Below are 25,016 nucleotides of genomic sequence, written 5' to 3'. Positions count from 1 at the left end.
TTATGTATATCTATGATGATCCTAAATATCTTGCTATATGGTATAATACCTTAAAGCTTGTCATTTTGCAACTAATTTATTAGAAAGCCATTATCTGAAAGATTAAATGTCCCCATCACCACTGCTTCTTGGTTACTACTAGTGACCAGTTTACCAATACAGAATGAAATCAGTTATACCCTGGGGTTTGAGTCCAACCAGCCCTTGAGCAATTCCTTGACAACTGCCAAACATGACAGACAGAAATGTGAGATACATTTGTCAAAAGGTGTGGAGATACTTCTTCAGACCTGACACAAGCAGTTATGTTCCTAGTTTTTGGCAGGCCCCTTTCTCAAAACTCCATTTTTTGCCCTAACCGGTTTGGCTCAGTGGATAGAGTGTCGGCCTGTGGACTGAAGGGTCCCGGGTTCGATTCTGGTCAAGGGCATATACGTTGGTTGCGGGCACCTCCCCAGTAGGGGCTGTGCAGGAGGCAGCTGATCGATGTTTCTCTCTCATCGATGTTTCTAACTCTCTATCCTCTCCCTTCCTCTCTGTAAAAAATCAATAAAATATATTTTTTTTAAAAAAAAACTCCATTTTTTAACAACAACTAATGCAAATTTTGACCATGTAACTTTATTCCTTTTTTTCAACATTTATTGAATGCCTACAGTATGTTCCTGGTACAACAGTAGGACTAAGAAAAAAAAAACCACAGTTGCAAAGTCAAACTGAATTCATTCTGTTACTTAAGGGCAAAATGAATTGTACCAATCCATTTATAAGGAAATCTTATAAATTACTACATATTTTATATGTTACCAAATGGCTTTTGTTCCATCATAGTTTTCAGATTTTGGTAATAGTTTTATTCAAGAAATCACAAACACAAAGCAAGGAGTATTAGTTTTCTATGGCAGCCATAATAAATTATCACTACCTTAGTGACTTAACACAAAAGTGTATTATCTTACAGTTCTGTTGAAGTCCAACATAGGTCTCACTGGGCTAAAATCAAAGTGCTAACAGGGTTTGCATTCCTTTCAGGAGGCTCTAGGGGAGCTTCTAGAAGCCGCCTCCATTCTTTGCCCACCTTGCTCCATCTTCAGAGCCAGCAATGCTGTATCTCTTCTCTCTGACCATTCTTCTACAGTAATGGCCCTCTCTGACCACAGCTAGGAAAGTTTATTTTAAAATTCATATGATTAGATTGGACCCCCTAGATAATCCAGAACGGTCTCCCACCTCAAGGTCTTTGACTTAATGACATCTGCAAAGCCCCTTTTAGTATGTAAGGTAACATTCACAAGTTCCTAAGAATTGGACATAATTAGGAGGCCATTATTTTGTCATTATTTTGAACAAAAGACATGCAAATTTTTCAGGTTAGTATTCCCATCTGATAATTAATAACATTTCTAATTGCCCAGTATATGAAATACATACCTAAAGCACAATATAGCAATCAATCTTCTTGCCATAATCAAAAGATTGTAAGAATCTATTGGTTTTACTTACACTCAGGGATGTAACAAATAAATAAGCTTTTTTTAAAAAAAATACTATTTAACTTATCTTTTTGATAACTTATCTTTGAATAGGAAGAGGGAAAGTATTCCAGGGTCACAGTGCATGTTTCTGGTATAAACATACATTCCTGAGGGAATATGTTCTGATTTTACCAGTGATAAGTTCTAGGCAACTAAATCATCTAAAGTGGGTTGTAAGACTTAACTTCATAATAATAGTTTTCAGTTCACACCAAAAAGCAATGTAGAGAAATGAATTGCAGGTTACACTTCAACAGCTGGCTATAATCTCACACTTCAATAATAAGGAAGATGTGATTTTCATGCAAAAATCTTAGCAGTTGGAACTGAGTCTTATTTAGTTAATTGCCCTTAATATTATTTTGTACTTTGTTATGAAAAGGTGTTTTTTTTTTAGAGAGGAGAAGTCAAGGACCACACCTGTAGCTGGTTTTATTCAGGGGCAGTATGTTTTCTGTACAGATGTTAGAGAGAACTGTAATGGAAAAGCATAGTTATTTTTAAGACTTTAGGGATAGAAAACCCACCAAATAGATTTTTCCTATTTTTTAACTCTGAAATCTTATCATTTTGATTCAACGTAAAGTTTCAAACTGAAAAGAATTACCAGTATCATTGTGAATCAGTGTTAATGTCCCTCAGAAACACCAGGAAAAAAGAAATACTAAGCACAGCTTAAACACAAGTTATAACAAGAACGACCATGCTTAACCATGCCATTTATACATAATTCATCTTTAGTGTGACATATTTTAAATCTGTGAAAGCATTCCATAATCAAACTTATAGCTAAAAGTACGTAAATATCACAGGATAACTCAATTTTTAGAGACATAAACTCTTATGAGCTAAGTATGTTCTGAATTTTATTTGCAATGAGTATGTATTACTTTTACAAGAACAAAAATTTGTAATGCTACAATACTACTTCCACTGAGAGGGGAGGGGAGGGAGACAGAACAGAAGAGAGTGCGAATAAAGCCTATCTGAGCATACCAAGTGCTCACCTCACATTAAAACTAAGGTAGAAAGACAAATTCAATGTAACCTCCTCAACTTGACTAGTAATTACCAAAGTACCAAAACTGTACTCTCTGTTGAGTATCAGAAATACTCATTATTGGCTAGAATATAAATAGCCTAGTTGTCGAATAATTTACACATCCTCCACACAAAAAAAAGGTAATTATGTCAGGTAATAGAGGTTTAACTACCCTTTATTGTGACATTCATTTCTCAATAAATACATGTATCAAATCATCGTGTTGTACACCTGAAACTTACACATGTTACATATCCTAATAAAGCAGGAAAAAGTTGTACATCCAAGTTTTGGTTCTAAATCATGCATTCTCAATAGGGGAAAATTTTAAATATTATAATAGTTTGTAGTCCTCCAAAGCTCAACCCTACCAGACAAAATCCTATTGCTTAGGGTTCGATTAAGGAAGGGTATAGGGCAAGGATTAGGCCAAAATGTCTATAAAAGTTCCTTAGGCCCTGATAGTGGAAAATAGTTAAGAAACAGTCTAACTCAGGATAAACCCAACCCTGGATATCAACTAGAGAAATACAAAAATACTAGGGGATCCCTCATAACCACACAGCTACCCACTTCATGCCCCTATCCACTCCTACAGCCCCACTGGCTATGCAGCATTTTCAAGGATGACCCTGTTTGACTACTCAGCAAGTATATAGAAATCACTTAAATAGTCCATTTAAGTCATTTGTGTACTCCCCAGCAGGTATATCGAACCACAAAGGAGAAGGTGGCATTGCAAATTACGTTCTGTTTATTCTCTAATAGAAAATGAAGTTGTTGACATCGAATATAGGGAGGGGGTTACAATGGGTGCTGCAGCATCTCTTCAAAAAAAGTAGATTACATTGAAAAATCTTTGTTAGCTGTGATCCACACTTAAGAATTTTCACATGTGGATATTAAAAGAAATAGTTCAGGTGTAACTATAGCCAGCTTGCAACTTAAGAGATAATTTCCCTTGTTTTACTCTTGATTCTGAAAAACTAATATTATACCTATAGCAACCATATGTCCTTGATTTTCCACAACAATCCCAATTTCATGTAATTACATTCTTCCCTCTGTCCCCCAAAACAATGATACAATAAATACAAAACTATGATCTCATCTAAGACTTTCCACTCAAACAAATCAATTCCAGAAAATCCATTGTTAGACCCTAATACTCAGGGACCACGGAGAGTTGGAAAAGCATACCATTCTACTCATATTTAAAAGCAACTTATTTTTAAATTTAGGATTCTAATTATTGAAGAAAAGTTAGAAAACCAAGCAATAAAAAATGGATTGTTTTGACAAATTCACATTTATTTTAGGTCTTCTTAATTCTTCAGTACTTGTAGTTGTTTCTGTGGGCTTCCTTACATAGTATTTTTGATGAAGAGAAAATATCTTATATTTCAGACCATGACATTCAACTCTCTTGCACTTCATCTAACTACAAAGCACTGTGTTTGAGGAACAAGCACAGGAAAGTGAAGACGAAGGACAGGGTAGTTTATTTTAGAAAAGTGACGCCAGGGAGATCAAAAGAACCTGTGCTCCAGGAAGCAAACTCTTCTCTCTGAAAGGTGAGGATTGATCTTCTATTTTTCATGGACATCATCAAGTTGGTGCCATCTAGGCCATATGGGAAATGCATCTCCTTCTGGAATAGTATATGAGGTGTGATGGAAGAAGTATTCAACACAAAACGTCAGAGGGGGCTGATCGAAGAAACATAATTATCTTGTACAACATGCCTTCGAGCAATATCCAAGGACATTCAAAAGTCTTAACTCACTTCACCCTTTTTTCTCTAGTATTTCAAGAAAAAAAAAAAACAACACATACCAAAACAACAACAAAGAAAATGAAAGCTGTAAATGGGGATGAATCAAAGCCCACAACCACTCTAAAAATACGAAACTCCCGAATATGCATTCCAAAGAAAGGGAAGATGAGCATCAGGACAGTACCAACCGAGTTCACACTTTAAGGAAGCTCAACCTGAGCTCCCAGGTAGACCACAGCTATCTCCCACTGGCCTCAATTTTTTCAATTTTGTGTTTTGGGACTTGTTTTGCTTTTTCTTCCCAAACTAACAGGCGGGGACCAACAGAGCCCAGACTCCAGAGTGCGGAGATAAGTAACATGACCTCTTTATGCTCCAGACAACTACTGGGTCCACAGACTTCATTCTGAGATTTAACTATTTAGCATTTTTTAAAAGCCCCTCTTTGTACAGGAGGCTGTAATAAAATAACAGTACAGTAGGTCCCAGAATAATGTTGTTTCATTATGTTGCTAAGATGCCTTAGAAACTTAACTCTTGCCTATATCAATTAGCCTATGGTAAAATGGGTTCCCTTCTAGTCGTTTTGCTAAAAGTCACAGAACCTATTGACAGTGTTAAGAACTTACTGTAATAACAACAATAATGAAGATGCCTTGCATCTAGTGCCTTAAAGTGTTTTAATGACTTTAATGGATTGCAGTATCCCTATGAGATCAAAGGCAGATATTATCATTTCCATTCCACATAATAGGAAATCAAGGAAGAAAGGTTAAGTCACTTGACCAAGTCTCATTCATCAATACAGTGTTCTGATAACAGGGGCTGCTGGTCCCTGCGTTGCTTAGCTCAACCTACAGGCTAACCCAAAACCATTCTCTGCCTTGGGGAGTTATGGTGATCCTGGATTGAGAAGAGATCTGATTAAACGTGATTATATCAGTAAGGACCAAAAGGCTGCATAGAATCTGTCAGTAGCCCAACTCATATTTAGATAGAGCCACTTTCATCCCTTCCATTTCTAAGATCCACCTTCCCCAAATATTACAATGCAAAATTGCCCTGAGATAAGGGCTATTGTATGTGACGTTGCTAAATTTAAAAAAAAAAAAAAAAAGCATATCGGATGAAGAGAACAGAAAGGAAACATCTATCTCCGGGGTCTTCTCCCGGCTAGCGGTGACTGGGAGAAAAACTGCAGAGCCAGTTAGATGATAAAAACCTAACCTTCCTACATCCCAGTAAGTCTGCTAAAGATGAACATAACACACCCTGCTAGAGAATGCTCAAGTATCCTGTCAAGGAAGGGCAGCAACATCTTTAACCAATACAAGGCCCAAAGTCTGAAAACGGCAGGACCATCCATGCATTTGGTCATGTTCGTATTTATGGACATCATGCCTCTTACTATAAAAATTAATCACTCCCCACTGGAAGATTACACCAAGGGGGGAAAAAATAACCTAATCCTAACATGAAATCTCTTTCTTACTTATTTATTTGGGTTACCAAGTATGTGATCAGAATTAAAATAAGTGCTGGGATTGGTGCCTCATAAAAGTTAACCTTTCTCTCTTTCCCACCCATACAAAAGTAATTCTGTTCAGAAACCTTCAATTTTCTTGGCTCCAACCCATTCTTGGGGTGTGTAGCTCACTCACTGCCAGTAATTGCTTCCATACAATACCCTGTTTTTAAAAATGTTTGCATACTTATAATAATGCATTACATATATATTACATTTAAGACTCCAAACAGCCTTACAGATTTTATTTTCTGTACTAAGAAACAGAAACTATTATGCAGTGTCCCAAAGTAGCCACCAGAAGAAAAAGTGGCCTCGGTTTCATTTTTATCCCCCCCGCCCCCGCCCCCCCCCTTTCTGAATTTTTGTCTTCCTGAACTTATTTTTTTAAAAAAATAAGTTTTTATTGATTTCAGAGTGAGAAAGGAACAGGGAGAGAAAGAAACATTCTATTGGCTGCCTCCTGCATGCCCCCTACTGGGGCTGGAGCCTGCAACACAGGCATGTGCACGGACAAGGAATCCAACCTCAACCTCCTGGTGCTTGGGAGGACGTTCAACCAAGTGATCCACCCTGGCTGGGCAGTGTCCTGAACTTTTAAAAAATTAACTGGGAGCACAAATTAATTCATCTGAGGAAGAAAATCAACCTAAAAATCTATGACAAGAGACCATGAGTATATATATATACCAAGTCAATATTACCAAGGTGGATATACCATAAATTATATTGGCTAGAACTTATTTCACTTAGGGCAATGCCATTGGTCCTATATAAGATTCACCTTCAATGTAACAGAAATCTGCTATAATTGTGCCTTGCAGTTTCTTCCTTAAAATTACTGATAACATTTTAAACCCATCTGCTATGTTATTAATGTAGAATTATACAAGCTGGCATGATTTTAATATACCTGCATACACTTACCCTTTTCTAAAAAACAAAAAGCAATATTTCCTTCTGCTTTAAAACTAAAATTTTAAGATTTTGTATATAAATTTGCTAAATTCAATTTGTTCTTCATAGATAAGTAATTTCAGAAACAGGTTGATTTCTACTGCCTCCCTCCACAAATATTTATGGTCAATGAAGAAACTCAAAATTCTCCCAAAAATTGAAAGAAAAAAACAGAAAGAAAGAATGAAATGAAGGAAGGAAGGAAGGAAGGAAGGAAGGAAGGAAGGAAGGAAGGAAGGAAGGAAGGAAGGAAGGAAGGAAGGAAGAGAAAGAAAAGAAAGAAAAGAAAGAAAGGAAGATCCATCCTCTTCAGGAAGCATATGAAAGCTACTGTGATTTTTGGAAGGTAATATCTTTCATCCTGGCTCTTGCTTAGGGAAAGTTAGCAGCTTTTGCAGTCAGAGAAAGAATTTTAGCTTTTGTGCTACTCAAGCTCTACCGTACACGAATATTGACTCTAGTTATAGTCTACATTGAAACCATGCTATTCCAGACCCAGTTGGGGGGTTCTGTCCCTAATATGGCAAACACAAGTGTATATATGCACAAAAACATTCAGTAAACAGATACATCATATTAGGTCAAATCTTTAAAAGAGGTTTTCTAGCATAGCAATATGACTTTACAAGCTGAAAATGTGGTTGGGTTTGGTTCTGATTATGGCCTCTACAATACAATAATAATTTGCTTAAAATACATGTATAAAATTTTATTCTTGAGCAGCAAAAATCCAGCTCAGGAATAAAACATTAAAAGCTAAATTTTACTTTCAATACTAAGAAAAATAGCATTACTCAACATTATTAAAGCCATCATTACATTATTAACATTTTAGTTAAATAAAAACTAGTGCTTTTTAAAAGAAATTCTTGACTTTAGAAAAGCTGAAATATGCTCAAGTATTGAAATGCACGGACTCACAGAATCACCACCTGGCCCCCTCCAAAACTTAATATTTAAACAAACACCAAAACTCTTCTGGTTAAAGTAACAGGTTTTTTTCCATGGGCTATAATCATTCATGGGCGATGCTTTAATTACAGCTGGGCAAGGAAACTGTATATTAAGCTGAGTGTGTCAAGTCAAAAAGCTCACTTCTTAGCACAACTGGGCACACTCATAATTTCTTAATGTGTCCTGTTAGGTCTACATATTAGCAGAGATGTAAATGATATCACTTTTCAACCTTCACTGTGATTTCCCCCCCCCACTTTTAGCGCTCTCTGTCCCAACTTTAATGTTCTTTTAATGTAGTTTTTCCTGTGTGATATATCATATTTATCTCTGTAGCCATCCATCACTATTTTCTTTAATTGAGGTTAATTTCTTTCAACTTGGGGGAAGGTGGGAGGGATGAGGGGAATCCTCACTCTGCAGCTCTGAGCACGGAGGGCATTCACAGCTGCTAGTTTTTTAATCACAAAGCCCGATTTTCAGGATGCTTAAATTCCTCAAATCCACCCTGCTGCCCTCCAAGCTGGACCTAACTCAACAATCTACTGGGATGGGAACCCAGTTCTGGCCCAGAACCACTTAATGAAAAATTTCTGACTAAAATCCCTCCAGCTGCAACCTAAGTCTTTTTGTTTGTTTTCACTCAAATGGCTAACAGCTGGCACCACCTTCCATGTAAAATTATTTTATGTGTTTGAAAACAGTTATTAACTCATACCTTGGTCTTCACTTCTCCAGGCCAAAAAAATCAGTTCAATTATGAAATCTTTTAAACATTTTCTACTTTTACCTCTGGGCTCCAGAGTTCTATTGGAGTTCTGGAATCATTAAGTGGCCAAAAGTAACTAAAATACATGATACAGGTTAGGGAGAGAGTTACTCTCCTGCTAACCTTAAGAGCCTAGTTGTGGGGACTGTAAGATGAGCTCTGTTCCCCACCTTCACCCCCACCAATCCATGGGTGGCAAAAAAAAAAAAAAGACACAACTCCCCCACCCAGTTTTATGGAGTGGTGTAGGCAGGAGGGAGACCTCATCAGTGTAAGCATATAGAGTCTGTCAATTTTAAGTCACCATTAAAAAGAGACAAAGGTTGGGCAAGGGGTTTTATTTCGCTATCTTACATTTGTACAGTGCAGTTTATCTGTGCACCTCTGAACAACATATACTTCATTCCTGGAAGAGTATCTGGGATGGTCTTGGGAGTGAGGAGGAAGGCTGGAATCCACTGGCCAGGTCAGCCCAAAGCCCTGGGTGCTGGGTGGAGGATTCCCTCTACATTACAGGTCAGAAGTAATCTTCAATTTAACTTCAAGCATTCATAAGTACCAGGCACTCAATAGGCATGCAATGTGGTTCTCAACCTTCCTAATGCCACGACCCTTTATTTTTTATTTTTTTAAAATATATTTTATTGATTTTTACAGAGAGGAAGGGAGGTGGATAGAGAGTTAAAACATCGATGAGAGAGAAACATCGATCAGCTGCCTCCCGCACATCTCCTACTGGGGATGTGCCCGCAACCAAGGTACATGCCCTTGACTGGAATCGAACCTGGGACCCTTCAGTCTGCAGGCCGACGCTCTATCCACTAAGCCAAAGTAGTCAGGGCAAGCCGCGACCCTTTAATACAGTTCCTCATGTTGTGGTGACCCCCAACCATAAAATTGTTTTCGTTGCTACTTCATAACAGTAATTTTGCTACTGTTATGAATTGTACTGTAAATATCTTATATGCAGGATGTATTTTCATTGTTCGCGACCCACAGGTTAAGAACCGCTGGACGGTGAACTGAAATGCAGAGTGGGGCGTACCTCAGTAATGGGGGTTAGGGCGTCTTGGACAACAATGTGATGTGTTCTAAAGGCAGTCCATCAGAGGGGTCTGGGAACCAATCAGGGTAGCGAGGTGGGCCAGGGAGCATTTACTGTGGAGCTGAGCCCTTCAGGAGACCATGCTGAGGCAGGTGGCTTCCCCTTAGAGCTGAGGGAGCTCAGAGGCCAACAAGACACTGGGAGGGAGTGTGCTCTGCCAAGTAGTTGGGAAAGTACCTACATAGCGCACAGCCCGAGTTTGCTCTGTTTTATATTTTAGTATTATTATTGAAGTTTTCAAACAAATACAAATGAAACAGTATAATAAGCCCCCTGTGAAATGCACCACCAGCTTCAACAACTATCAGCACATGGTCATCCTTGTTTCTTCTGTACTCTCTCCCTAATCCCCTTAACCTCCCTCCTCCACTGGATAGCTTTAAAACAAATCCCAGACCCAGTATCCTTTCACTAGTAAATACTTCAGTAGCTATCAAAGACTTTTAAGATGTGACATGATCAGATCTACGTTTTGGAAGAATTAGTAGGTCAGGGCAAGAGGTGAAAAGACGAGTTATGTGATTAGGCAAGGAAGTCAGTAAGAACCTACACCGAACAGTGGCATCGATAGTGTGGACGGAATGTGAGATACCAGGGAATCTTTTCCTTACATAGACCCTCCTACTCAGAAGGTGGTGAATAATGGGAGAGAGTGTGAGTATTTGGAAGGAACTGAGGCTAACTGGAGGAAGGCTGGATGGAGACACATTAAAAATTAGAAAAAAGGGAGAAAATGCAGAATTGAGGAGATGCGTTTAAATTCTGGATATGTTCGATTCAACAGGCCAACTGGACATGTTATGTAGGTAGAATAAATGAAATGTTAGAAATGAAAGAAGATGATCTGTTCCAGAGAAAATGAGGGGAAAACATCCACTTTAAATCAATATTTGAAAACAGACTCGTGCCTGGGACAGGTACGAGAAAGACAGACAAGTGGTCCATTCCCTCAAGAAACGTTCAGTCTAGTTGGAGAAACAGACAGATTGCCTAACACAAACATGTAAAACGAGGATAAGTGTTTTAAAAGAACCTTTATCAGAAAGCGATACAACAAATCATAAAAACTGAGATAGGATCTGAAAGACGGTTAAATTTAGGCTCAGAAAGCAGAGCAGCCAAAGGTAAGGAGGAGCTAAGGATGGGGGCACAGCAGACAGTGAATGTAGGAGGGAGTGAGAGGGGAAGAGGCTGAGAAGTAGGGAAGAACCCTCAGGTTTCCAAAACCTGAAATGGGGAACAATGGAAGAGGACTTAGGTGAAAACGCTTTGCATCTAGCCCAGTGATGGCGAACCTATGACATGCGTGTCAGAGGTGACACGCGAACTCATTTTTTTGGTTGATTTTTTCTTTGTTAAATGGTATTTAAATATATAAAATAAATATCAAAAATACAAGTCTTTGTTTTACTATGGTTGCAAATATCAAAAAAAATTCTATATGTGACACGGCACCAGAGTTAAGTTAGGGTTTTTCAAAATGCTGACACACCAAGCTCAAAAGGTTCGCCATCACTGAGATTCTAGCCGATACCAAAGAAAGCAAGGGGCTTTCTTTGAGCTTTACCAATAGGACCCTGATAAAGTCGAACTGTTCAGGCCATGGCTTAAACTTGAAGTCAAAGTTTAAGATCTACACATGGTTCACACATGCAACACAAGACTAAGTAAGGCTGTAACTTTTTGTTTCCATGTCTTGACATGTCCACAGGTCTGTAAGCATCATGAGAGCAGGGGCCACACCTGTCCCTGTCCCTGTGGTGAAGGAGGGTTCAGTACCTGGGCTGAAGAAGCTGCCCAGTAAATACCGTGTGCTTTCACTTACACTTCACACCAGGTTACACAAGAAGGATCAGTTCTCCCTCTTTTACCAACAGGGAAAAGGCAGCTCATTTTGGAAGCGCTGAGTCACCTGCTAGTAAGGTGGGAGGGTCAGGTGATGGCCCTAAGGACTAAGAAAAAGTAACTATACCGGCATGAAAGCGAAGGAAGAGAAAGTGAAACTTGGGGAGGCCACCCAGCTTAGGACTGGACGCTAAAGATCAACCAAAGGACTTATATGCAAGCATATAGGCCTAACCAATGGAGACGGACAACAGGGGGATGAGGGCATGAGTGGGGTAGAGGGGGTAACGTGGGGATAAGGACACATATGTAATATCTTAATCAATAAAAAAATATGTATTAAAAATTAAAAAATAATAAAAAATAAAATATATGTATATAAGTAAAAAAAAAAAAAAGAATAAGTGTCTTGTGTCCATTGGTTATGCTTATATGCATGCATACAAGCGGGGAAAAGGAGACATATATAATACTCTTTGTAATACTTTAAGCAATAAAACAAAATTAAAAAAAAAAAGAATAAGGGGCATGGACTTCAGAATAAGATCTGGCTGGGATCTGAAAACTCCCGGCACTGCCCCTTACTGGTGGCAAGTTTCCCCATCTGCAAAGCGGAGAAAAGCTGTCTCCAGTTCACCAGCTTCAGGTGAAGACAAAAAGGTAATGCTTGTGGAGTACCCAAGAGAATGCCTACAGCACAATAAGCACTCAATTAACACCACCTCTTACTACATTGATACGGACTGACAGAGCTTCACTGCCACTGAAGTGTGTCTGCAATCCTGAGAAAAGCCTGGTGGCATGAAGGGAAGACCATCCTACAGGGTCTGCAGGCTCTAAGAAAGTGCTCTGGGATAAACCCAACCTGAGTCTGGCGCTCTATGCGGATGCAGAGCAATGGGGCCATGGGAAACCTACACAGAACCTGGGAAGAGGGACAACAGGTGCTGCACACGAGCAGCCCAAGGGTTTGTTCAATGAACTACGTGGCGCCAAATCGATGGTAGGCCCAGCAGTCATGGCTAGACACAGAAAACTCATTTTTTCCTGAGGCACTTCAGTAGCTTAGAGACACCTAAGACCATCTCCATGGCTCAATAGTAACCTGGAAGGTGGGTCCAGATCTGTTCATCTGGAGATCCAGGAGACCTGACAGTGGCTGACCATCCATTACTGCCTTCAGGGCAGGGCCAACCCTCTATAGCCACAGAGGTGGTTGAGTTTGTCAGGTTAAGTAAAACAGACATAATAAGAAACCTTTCCCCAAAGCTCATCCATCCTTGGAAACCAGAAAGACATTCTCTTACTCATCCACGGGCAGGCAGAAGGTATTTCTAAATCGTAAGTACTTAGGGCATCAAAATCTTTAAATTAACTTACTCTATGGCTAATAGGTGGCTTACAGCAGGAACAGAACCAAAAGTGAAATGACCCCCAGGAACATTGAGGTAACTGCCTGCAAGATAGGAGCTAACACCACAAGGACCATGATAACCAATCTCCCAGAGGTTGTCCCACTGGAGAAGCTCTGCATATAAGAACACACCCCTAGTTTCCAAAACTATCTCCCCATTTCAAACAAGAATTTTTTTTTTTAAGAATTTTTTTCTTAGCAAAGTGACCTAATCTGGAGTGGAATGTGTGGTATCTGTCCTGAGGCCAAAAGGTGGCGTGGAGTCTAACAGATGTGAAAAAAGTTATCAATCCGGTAAGAATGATAGGCTTATAACTCTCTATACTTATAACAAGATTTCAACACAGGGCTACTTCAGAAATAATAAATCTTTCTACAGACTGTGTGGGACAATGCTCCCAGGTATCTGAGATCGAAACCAAACACTTAGTGTCTGCTCTTCTGGAAGTTCATTAAATACTGTTATATGGCTTAGGTTTAAGATATGTGTTCATTTTCGTCCGAGACACAGCTACAAGTATAGGCAGAATATGTGTCACAGTTGGCTTGCCTAGCGTATCCTGCATGAATAGTCAGCAAAAAAAGATAAGACGTTTACAGATTTTAAAAGCCCACCAATAGCAATACATGAACTATAATGACAAGACAAAGGCTCACTGCACAGGACATTTAACTTGATAAAGGTGTCACTGTTCACAGTTACACCCCTACCCTGTGTATTTTTCTCATGAGAGAATGTATTTATCACTTTCTCCAATTTTCCTTAGAAATGCGTCTATTGCTAAATGACAGATAAACTCCACCAACCATTTTAAGGCTGATTTTATTACCCTCATACCCAATCCTCTATAAAGAGGCAACATTTCCAACAAGAAAATATTTTAGCCAGCATGGTTTAAGTTAAGGTCATATCTGTGCCATTGTTTGGGGAGAGGAAAGCAGGGACTAGAAATGGAAAGAGAATTTTTAAATCCCCGTTGCATTATCTAGCAGATGTAAGTGAATAATAACTAATATGTCTGCAGCCTCAGCCTTAATCTTAAAACAAATGATAGTATTCAAATATAATATTTCACACATGCGGACTGATAACAGGTCTTTCCTTTCTTTATTTCTTGAAGACTCTGTGAACGACACAATACCAAGTACAATGTATTTAATGAAAGGTTTCCAGGCTGATTTCCCTACAGGTTATTTTCTTTCTTTTCTCTGGAACCCACACACGGGGTATACTGCAGGGACCAGGGGTGTATATAAAAATAAACTGTGAGCCAGTATCAGAGCTGAAACCCTTCTCCTACAGGGGCAACTGAATTATTAGATCTGTGTCATGAGTGCTTTTTTTTAATATGCCATTGTTCCCACTTGAGCACATTAAATTTTCCATATCCACTTTTAAACCAATATAACCTTTTTTTTTCCATGTTCATAATGTTCATGCTGTACATTAACAGGCAGAAAATCCAATAGCTTAAGTCATCATATAGTAGTTATATGTAAAGCTTGTGGATGAAAACCTTTTGCATTTTTCCCCCTCTTGAACAGATACTGTACTGGAGTTGGCTAAAAACCAGAGGAAAAAAAAAATTGCACCTCTTGGGAAATTGTACTAATATTTTTTTCTTTTATGATTGATCACAAATCCATTTTGAACATTACACATTTTTTTAAAGTTTATTAGAACTCCGGTTCACCATCTTCTAGCCCAACAAATTGAAGGTGCTGGAATCTTTTGGTCTGGAAGATGTGTTTGCCAATTATTTTTACACTAGTGCACATAAACAGAGCGGGCGGAATCTTAGGTGTGAGTTATACATTCCTGTACGAAATAATTGTATATTCTATGAAGACTGATTCTTTTTCTGGAGAAATATACAACAACACAAGGGAAATCTTGTACTAGCAGCATAACTGAAGTGGCAAGACACAATATTAGAAAAACAGAGCTACTTTCATTACTGTGATGCTGTGTGTCAGGATGTCTCTCCTTAATGAACCTGTTTGCAATAAGACTCCGGGTGCAAAGAGGCTATTTAGAGAGACTATTGTGTCTATAGCGAGTCCTTCAAATATCTTCCCACCATTAGACATGCCACATTGACCAATTCTGTCCTGATTGCTGTTCTTTTTACTATCAAGGGACATTCTTGCCCAGACAGACGGATGGATCAGCCACTGCAGTTCATAAAATGTTTACACTGCACACACACACACACACACACACACACACACTATGGTACAAGCTACAGGGCTCAAGATCACACAGTAAGTTGAATGTGGCCGTGTCATATGAAGGCTTATGACTTCCCAATATCAATGAAAGGATTTAAGTTAAACTTTGCTCGACCTGTCACTCTCAACAAAAAGCCCTTTTTCCCCCTCTCTTTTAGTATATACCCATGCCCATTGCTCACATGGGAACACTCCAGGCAAATGTTTTCTGTGTCATAAGGTTTCTTAAATCTGTTGAGATTTTTCTCCTAATTGCCGACTAGAAAAGAAGACCACGCATGTCATGCCATCAAAAGATGGGTGAGGGAGAGCCAATAAATAATAACAAAATAGTTGAAATGGCCTTCTGAAAAGATTTGAAATTCCAACGCGCAGTGACAGCCTCAGAGAACAAGGGACTTGTCTCTACAATATAACTGAAACATCTGTGGCTAAATCAGCAGCCTTTTTACCAAGTCTAAACATGAGAGGCTGAGGTGCTTAGAAAAAATTTCCCGTTCATCTGATTGTATGTTCTTATCAGCTGCCAGGCGTTGCTGTAGCCTCACCTTTCACACACCCCCAGACAGCCCTTGTCCCTCTTCTAATAGTGAATATTTTCTATTCAAATGAAATAATATGCTTTGCAACCCGCTGCCAAAGGTTTCATACACCACCCCCCCCCCCGCCCCCTGCTGCCCAATCGCAGTTGTCAAGTACAAAGAACTTCAAACCCAAAGATCCAAATTGCCGGCACACTAATCAGCATAAGTACTGGTTATATCTGACAAGGAACTGGAGGACTGCACGCTGAACTGAACCTGAATCCAGTGAATCCAATTACTGTTTCGATTCACATTATTTTAAAATTTCTCTCACCAACTCCTTTTCTCCAGGTTCAACCTTACGTTCTAGCCGTTTGGAATATCTACGATTTCAAACTATTCCCTCATCTGAGTTCTAATTCCCCATTGTGATAAACCCTCTATTAAAAGTACTTTGAACATTTATTGAAAGCACATATCATTTCTTAATTGAGATACTATTTGACACTGTGAACCTTTTAATCACAGTGAGGACCTGCCTGCAGATTTAGGAAGTAGAGGGAAAGGTCCAAAGAGAGAAGGTGGCAATTACTTTTTTTTTTCTGCAAGGAAACTGAGATAGTAACAGATTTAAAGAAACTTGTCTCAGACTGAAGAACTCAGGACCTTAAACTCGGACTCCAGACACTGTGTCTACTAGTCTTGCTCACAACAAGCTAAAGCTCTGTAACCAATAATCCTCCTATATTTTGCCAATAAGGAGTTTTATTTGTTTGTAAAGTGACAGCTCTACTAAACTGTGCTCAGTTATATCTATCATGTGCACTAGTGTAAAGAGAAAAAGAGTACAGATAATTACAAAGGGGACAGATAATCCAAAAATGATTTTTATGTTCCCTTAGAACAATTATTCTCAATGAATGGTCTCAGAACCAGCAGAATCAGCATTATCTGGGGGCGTATCAGAAGTGCAGATTCTCGGGCCCCACACAAAATCTACAGAATCAGGAAGTCTGAGGGGAGAGTCCAGCAGTCCGTAATTAATCAAGAACTCCAAGTAATTTAGACGCATGCCCAAGTTTCATAACCATGGCCTCAGAACATACAACATGATAAACTTAGCTTCATATCAAAATTACTTTAAATGGCTATGCTCCTTAAGGACATAATTAACTGGTTATAGGCCAAAAAACAAACCCTAAAGGAGAAGAGACAGTCCTGGGTTAAAAATAATCATAGGAATATCCCAATTTGGACAACAGACAATTAAATACAAACAACTGCACTGATTCTTTTATTTGGAAGAAAGCAAGCAATCTCTTTTAGAATAATTAATAAAAACAAATATTTAAATGATACCAAATTTGAGATGAGGTGATAGAAAATGTAATGGAAACGAATGAATTTAATCATAAGAATCAATAATGAAATGGAAAAAGACGTTAACCAATATGAAGAAATACTTATTTAAAAGTTAAACTCAGATAGAACAGTGGTATGGGACAAAGAAAAAGCAGAGCTTTGCCAAGATAAAATGGAGGTGAGTGTACGAAGAAATTAGAAAACTAGCAGCAGATAAGAGCAAAATAAGGAAGTGCAAGGAGGAAAAGTACAGTCACGGGAGTGGTAATATTACAAAAGACCTGTAAAAAGTAACAGGAACAAGTTTGAACTGGATCTGGCATTAAATCTCAGGAAAATTATTTCATGAAAACTGTTAACTCAGGAGGTAAAACGCATATCAGAGTAACTCATGAGTTCAAAATCAAAGCCAGCACTGTTTAAAATAACCAAAAGTTAGGTAGAACCTAAATGTCCATGCAAAGAGCACTGGTGACATGAATCATGGTACTCCCATACAATGAAATTCTATGAGGTCATAAAAAATCACTTACATCCACGATACTAACACTAAAAAATACACCTACACTGGCAAGTGGAAAAAAGCATTTAAACAAAACACAGAGTATTACCCAACTTCTCTTTAAGAAAGCATGGACACTTACGTGCACATAGGCACAAAGTCTGGAAAACCATAAACCACCATGGCCATAGCAGGTAATTAGACTGCAACTGAATTTTAAGTCCTCTTTATTTCTCTATTTTCTAGTTTTTTTAATGAACAATAATTACTTTTCATAATGAGGAAATCATAAAGATACAGACACACAAATGTTTTAGGGGAGAGAAGAAAGCAATGAGCTATCCCCTTTTTACAGAGAGGGGCCCACGGACGCACTGCTGCTAGGCTAGGTGTTAGATTACTAATACAATTCCAGGGACTTCCAAAAACAGGGTTTTGAGGCAAAGATACAGACTTTGGAAGAAAAAAACCCTCTAAACCACAGGCACTCGCCATAGTGTATCAATTCCTCTTTTAAGAAAGAAAGAAAAAAAAAAAGGTGAGGGAAAGTGATCTCAAACACACCTAAGCCACTACATACAAATGGTAATCCAAATGACAAACAGAAAGGACATAGTTCATTAAATACATAACGTGCCAGATACTTCCACATTATATTTCCTTTAACCTTCATGACAACTTGCAAGGCACCATCTCTAAGATGATAAGAGGCTCAAAGGAAGCAAGCACCATGGACCCCAGAGCTCATGAGGTATTTCCACTCCACCAGCTCCAAAAAGGGTCCTAATACACAGTTCCTGAAGTGGTATCAGCCGAAATTTATGGTGCCCAACTTCAGAAAGGACTGTTATCCTTCGTTAAACAGAAAATAAATATCACAGGAGGGGAAGGCAGGGAAAAGAAGGGAAGGCAGCGGGGCCTGATATTAGGCAACCATGCAGGCTATGCTATGTGAGGACTTGAAAATGACATTTTTATAAATGGTCCTTTCACCTGCTTTGGGGATGGCAGTAGTAAACCACTGACCAAATAAAAGATGTTGCTTAGATAAAGCAACTCCAGCACTACGGAGTCCAGAGCAGATTCAAGAGATGTTCAACAGGTAGAACCGACAAGATGTACTGACTGATGCGATATTCGTCCCTTAGACCCAACAACCATACAAACTTACTTCTAAACTAATTTAAACATAGCTTCATCACTAACAAACTTTGAAAGCATCTCCAATTTGGGGTCTTGTAACTTCACTGCTTCCTTAGTTTTTGCCTTTGTAGAGCAAACCTACCCAAATGCATTTAGATATTAGAATTTGTTCCATCCATTAATAGATGGGTAACCAAAATATGATACATACATTATTCATTCACGTATATACTCCAATATAATGTAGTATTATTTGGCAAAAAAAGGAATGAAGTACTTATATATGTACATGAATGAATACTGAAAATATTAGTAAATGAAAGAAGGGTCACAAAATACCATATACAGTATGATTCCATTTCTATGAAATTTCCAGAATAGGCAAATCTGCAGAGACAGAAAGTATTAGATCAGTAGTTGCCTCTCTAGCTACAGGGGGATGGCAGTGTTGGGCAAGGACTAAAGGGTAGGAATTTCTTTTTGAGGTTGATAAAATGTTCTAAAACTGATTGTGGTGATGGTCACACAGCTCTCAATACAGTAAAAAATACTGACACCGCCGAAACCGGTTTGGCTCAGTGGATAGAGCGTCGGCTTGTGGACTGAAAGGTCCCAGGTTCGATTCCGGTCAAGGGCATGTACCTGGGTTGCGGGCACATCCCCAGTAGGAGATGTGCAGGAGGCAGCTGATCGATGTTTCTCTCTCATCGATGTTTCTAACTCTCTATCTCTCTCCCTTCCTCTCTGTAAAAAATCAATAAAATATATTTAAAAAAAAAATACTGACACCAATAAAAATACCCTAGGTGAACTGTGTGATATATTGTATCACAATAAAGCTATTGGTTTTTAAATTGTTTGGTGGGATATTTATTGAGTATAATGTGCTTGGCATTCAGGTGGACACAGGATGAGCAGATGAAGAGGACAGGACTTCAGCCCTGAAACAGCACAAAATCTATTAAAAAAAGTAAAACTCTGTGAGCCAAGTGGTTCGTATTGTTAGGATCTTCTACCTGGTCCTGTGCAAAATAACCCTCTTCAAATCTTTAAGAAAAAATGCTCACCCAAGAAAAGTCCCATTTTTCTTTTGATTCTTAACTCCACAGAGGTATTTATCTAATATGATATATTCCAATCACTGACTCTAAGGTTATTTAATCATACAGTTAAAGAATGTTCCCTATAAGATTTAACTGCTGTGCTTTTAAAAAAAATCCTGAATTAAAAATATTTCTGGAGACATGTAGACAGTCTAAAAACATTGGATATAATAGTTTCACATTTACATCAACATATAACACTAGCATTACATTTCATTATTTCATGTCCAACCACATAACATCTATAGGAATTATGCATTCACTTGTATAGATGTAATGAGATTCATTTCCAAATTTTTTCTTAAAGTAGATGTCTTGTAGAGCACTAGTCTAAATGCCAAAGATCTAAAAATCAAGATTTAAGATCTCATGTCAGGGCTGGACTGACTTTGGGAGGGGGGAGTGTTTAAAGCAGTTTATATCTACAAAAAAAGGGGGAGGGCTAGGGCATAGGCTAAAGGACATACCTTTTTATTACAGTAGGAAAATAATCAGAGACTTAAAAATTTAAATACAAATATATTCACTGCACCAATATTTAAAATGGAACGTTGGGAAAAACTTTCCAATCATGGGGGCACTACAAATAAATAATGGCTGATGACGGAATACTATGTGATCATTAAAATTCATATTTTACAAGTACCCCAAGGCTGTGAAAACAATTAACATGACTTTTACATTAAGTACGAAATATCAGTTACAAAAAAATCATGTTAGGTATCATTTCAATTTTATAAAATTAAAGATGCACAGAACATACTCTGTAAGAGTAGTTACAAAATGCCAAATAAAACGATTTCTAGGTAATGCCATTATAACTGATTTTTAATTTTGGGTAGCATTAATAATTTACATTTTCTAAAATAATTAGTATTTCTGTTACAAGGATAGAGTAGAATAAAAAAATAAATTTGTAGTCACTTCTCACTTCTCATCAAAGTAAAACACAAAAGAAAAATTTTTTGATCCAAATGAGAATTCTGGTTGTCTGAACTGTAGTTGCCTACTTTTACCTGGTAACATACGAGTGTTCCAATGTGCTGATTTCTCTATTTACCTGGGCTCCTTACCATTGCTGTTGTTCATGCCAGGAACATCCTTAGCCACCCTTCTCAGACCCCTTCACCTCGATAACTCTAAGCATAAGGAGGAAGAGAGGTCAATCCCTCCAGGACCTCTTTGGCACTTCTGTATGTGCTGCTGGACTTTGGGATCCACTGCATTTATCACATGGTACTGCGGTTGTCTCCCCTAACAATTCTAAGACACGTTGAGCTTTAAGAAAGAAATGTTTCTCTTTTGTTCATCACTACAACCACTATACATCACAGCGCATAGTATGAACTTGATGTTTTTGAAAAATGAAAGCATTTATGTGTTAATGGACAAACGAAGACGTGCACAATCTGTCACAGAAGCTAAGCATACTTAATTCTTAGAAACAGTTACTCTCAAGTAAACCAGGGGTATGTGTGTCATGTAATGAAACTATCAGAGTGTACCAGTGAGTACTTTAAACAAAAGACAGGTCTTATGTTGCTCCTGTGTTTAGAGTCCAAAGATCTGAATGCCTGAGTCTAGTAGAAAGTTAAATATATCCAATGACAGGGTATTAAATATGTTAATGTCTTAAATACACAACTTGCAAATAAACAGAAACATGGTGCAATTAAGAGAAACAATTAAAATAGAATTATATCCTATTTCCTGAACTTGGCCCCCAAAGATCAGATTTGGATGCTTCATAAGCCTTTAAAAAGTAAATAGAATGTTACATACACTGTTCACCATAAATCTTAACTTAGCATTCAAATTAAATCTAAACACAAACATACCCTAAAACCTCCTCCAACCCCACAAATACTCAGACAACCAAAACCTGATTTCCAGGACAGCAGTTTTACGGCAAGAGTACAATATTTATGCTGAAGAGGTATGTTATGCAAATTACAATGATGTATGCTTATGTCATATCTAAGCTTACTCCTTTGCATATTACACAGGGTTCAAGAGTCTACAAATTTATCCAAAGCTCAGGTAATCTAATGAAACAATTATACTCTTTAGGACACTTTTAATATTGATTTAGATTTAGGATCTAATTGGAAAGAGCTGATGAAAGCTTCAGACAATATGCACTGCTTTATATTATTTGCTTAGCACTTGATCATAACAGCTATACAACAAACTCAAATTAAAAATTAATTTATAAATTAAAACTTTATTTCAATATATATTTTTATTGGTTTCAGAGAGGAAGGGAGAGGGAGAGAGGGAGAGAAACATCAATGATGAGAAAGAATCATTGGTTGGCTGCCTCCTGCACACCCCACACTGTGGATCGAGCCCACAACCCAGGCATGTGCCCTGACCGGGAATCGAACCATGACCTTCAGGTTTTTAGGTCGGCGTTCAACCACTGAGCCAAGCCGGCCAGGCTTTCACTTCATTTAAATCACCACTATATTCACTTTATTTTCATGCTGTTTAGAAATGTTTACAAAGAGTAATTCGCATGAAATACCAAGGCCATGTTTCAACTAGATTATTACTAACCTTAGTTATTCGACAACCCAATTAGCCAAAAGTACATTGATAAATTTTCCAAACATAAATTTTGAAATGTTACGTTTTTTTATACACACAAAAAAATTGGAAGATTTTTTAAAATAATTTAAAATTTCAAACACAGCTCAACTAACAGTGAAATAGCATCCACTCTTCTTGTTCCAAGAGGTTTGTCAAAAATTCAAAACTTTTGATGAAATTCCTACTCCAAGAATGGGGAAGAGCATCACATGATAAGAAACAAGCATGCCTATCTTTTTAGTCCAAGAGCCTTTGCTGCCATGCGTTTCCAGCACTGCGATTTGGAGAACACGGTCCCAGTTGTGGGGTTGCTCATGGTATGATGGGGAAGACAGATAATTAGGGTTCAGTGTGCTCTGTGGGATTCTGCCTGGAGGTCTTAGTAGCAGTCCGGTGCTCCTTTTACCACTGAGTACTTGGACACCTACCACCACTAAAAATAAACAAGACAAAGCACTTTCAAGAATTTTTAAACCTACTCTGGAGTATCTTCCAAATGTACAAACAACTGCTCCTCAGGGTACAAAGCATTAAGTGCCTTCAAGAAAAAGACAGCAAAACAGGAGGCGTACCTGGGAAACTTTCCACTATGGCTGGGACACAGTTAGCAGAGGGTCTCAGGGAGAGATGTGGGGGAAAGACAGGCTGGCCTACGCTCAAGGAGGACCTGGAGCACAGAAAGCGTCCGGAATAGATGAAGTTTTAGGAGCTGAATAGCAATACAGTCAGAGATGGTTTTAAAAGCCTCCAATCGGGGTCCCTCATTTGGAGGGCCCTCTAACCCCAAAGAGTGGTGCCCTGGAGGGAAGCAGGGCAGTGAGATGGAAAAGGAGCAGAAGAATGAGATGAATTCACTTTACCAACCACCTCTGCTTACTCAACACCACAGTAACCACGATGAGACTTTTTTTGTTTTTTTAAGGAGGGGACAGCTCCAAGAGGCCATGCAAACTAAAACAATCAACTTATAAAATCTGGCAAAGGAGGCAAGTGGGAGAAGAAAGAGGAAGAACACTATCACTTGAGTTTTTAAGCCTGTGAGACCGGCAGAACCATGGTCACTGCTGGAAGCCGAGTCAGGTTCCTGTGCGCGTGCTTATGCTACACGGCATTTCATAAAGATGGCTTTCAGTGCATTTTGAAAAGGGATTTATTTGCTTGCACATGACAGAAAGAACTAGAACCTTAAACTCACCTTTGGCAAATCCAACTCCCACTAGGCAAAGTTAGTCCGTGTCCATCTTTAAGCCTCTCCTTGCAATGTAAGATTAAACTGCCCAAGCTTTACAGTATCCCCCTGGCCATGTTTCCATCAGGGCCTTCACCTCCTCTTCACTGTGGATGAGCAGCTGTGCTGCCTTTTCAGAAACCAGAATGAAGGAGTTAAGAGAAGTTCTCATGCAACCAGGAGACCACGGAGAGTGGAGCTGAATCAGGTGACTAATGAAGGTGGTAGAAGCTCTTGCTATGTATTTCTTGAAGGAGACAATTCAAGAGTGGATGCAGGCTTGGTAAGGCCTAAAGCTTCTACAATTGGGGGGGGGCACTTTAAGAAAAAGCATGTAGAAATATATGCCAACTTTACAAAAAGGAAATGAATCCTGTGGACATGCCAGGGCCCTTCCCATGGCCCCGAGGAAAATGTCCTTTGCGTACAGGCCCCTATTCAGAAGTACAGACCTAGGGCTCCATGACCTCCGCAGAAAACGGAAAAGAAGGTGGCCATCTCAGAAATCCGACACTGCTATTGTGATAGGAAGCAGCACGCTTCCCTGGATAGCACCCAAAGAGTTAAAATTGCTCAAGCAAATGCAGGCAGAAAGAGATGAGTGGCTTAGGCTGGCTGATTGCTCTTAGAAGGATCTCATTTGACAGAGGTAAAATACAAAGGAAGTGTGTGCCAGTTTTTACAGAAAACATATGGGAACTTACCTAGGGAAATTTGCTTTCTCTCAACTAAACAAGGAGTCTTTTCAGGTATTCTGAGTTGAAATTGAGAAGGACATTTTTAATTACAGAGACTGTGGAGAAAGCATAAGCCACTGGAGAATGGTGACCATCACGCATTAATATTCAACTTGATTCCTGGGTAAGGGAGGTGGAAGAGACTGGAACAAGAGTTAAATTTTTACAAAGACCTGGCATACAAGGGAAGAAGAAAAGAAGGAAGGGAAAATGAGAGGGAAGAGAGAGAAGATAAGCACCAGACCCTCTGCTTGAATAAGCTTATAGGAGAAACTTTGCTAGAAAGGAAGATTAACAAATTAACTTATCCCCCAAGCTATGGCTCCTCTCAAAAAAGAATCACAGCCAATATGAAATGTAAACTGCCCAGGCAAGAGCTCCCTTCTCTGTCCCAGATGTCCTGTGTAGTCAACGCTCCATGTGAATAAATGCTTGGAGGAAGCAAATTTATCAACACTGTCTAGCTCTGAACCCCTCTGCAGGGGGAGAGATGCCCCTGCACCAACATGTGGAGGGGTGAGCTGTGGTGGGTACAGGCGGGACAGGGGGATCAAAATCACAAAGGTCTGAAGGTCTTTGAGCAGCACTGCAATATCCCCAACCCCATGATAGCTCCCTTCCCTCCTCCCCCACCCCAAAACCCAACTCCCCTCCCCAACTGCTACTAAGA

General features: G+C 38.9%; 1 protein-coding gene across 13 annotated transcripts in view; it reads right to left on the bottom strand.

Annotated features, from left to right (window-relative positions):
* The window catches only part of BNC2 (basonuclin zinc finger protein 2), a 439,130-nt gene that overhangs the window by 327,941 nt on the left and 86,173 nt on the right, over positions 1 to 25,016 (bottom strand). For 2 of the 13 annotated variants that reach the window (XM_059656596.1, XM_059656610.1), the window contains exon 2: positions 20,863 to 20,928. The exons of the other annotated variants lie outside the window; for them this stretch is intronic. In XM_059656596.1, coding sequence (XP_059512579.1) covers positions 20,863 to 20,865 — 3 coding nt within the window. In that variant the 5' untranslated portion in view covers positions 20,866 to 20,928. The remainder of the gene's footprint in view (positions 1 to 20,862; positions 20,929 to 25,016) is intronic. 13 annotated transcript variants of the gene reach the window in all.

Source organism: Myotis daubentonii, chromosome 11 (genome assembly GCF_963259705.1).
Source record: "Myotis daubentonii chromosome 11, mMyoDau2.1, whole genome shotgun sequence".
Taxonomy (NCBI): Eukaryota; Metazoa; Chordata; class Mammalia; order Chiroptera; family Vespertilionidae; genus Myotis; species Myotis daubentonii.
The sequence above is the reverse complement of the archived record's forward strand: the minus strand, read 5'-3'. Positions and strand labels throughout refer to the sequence as shown.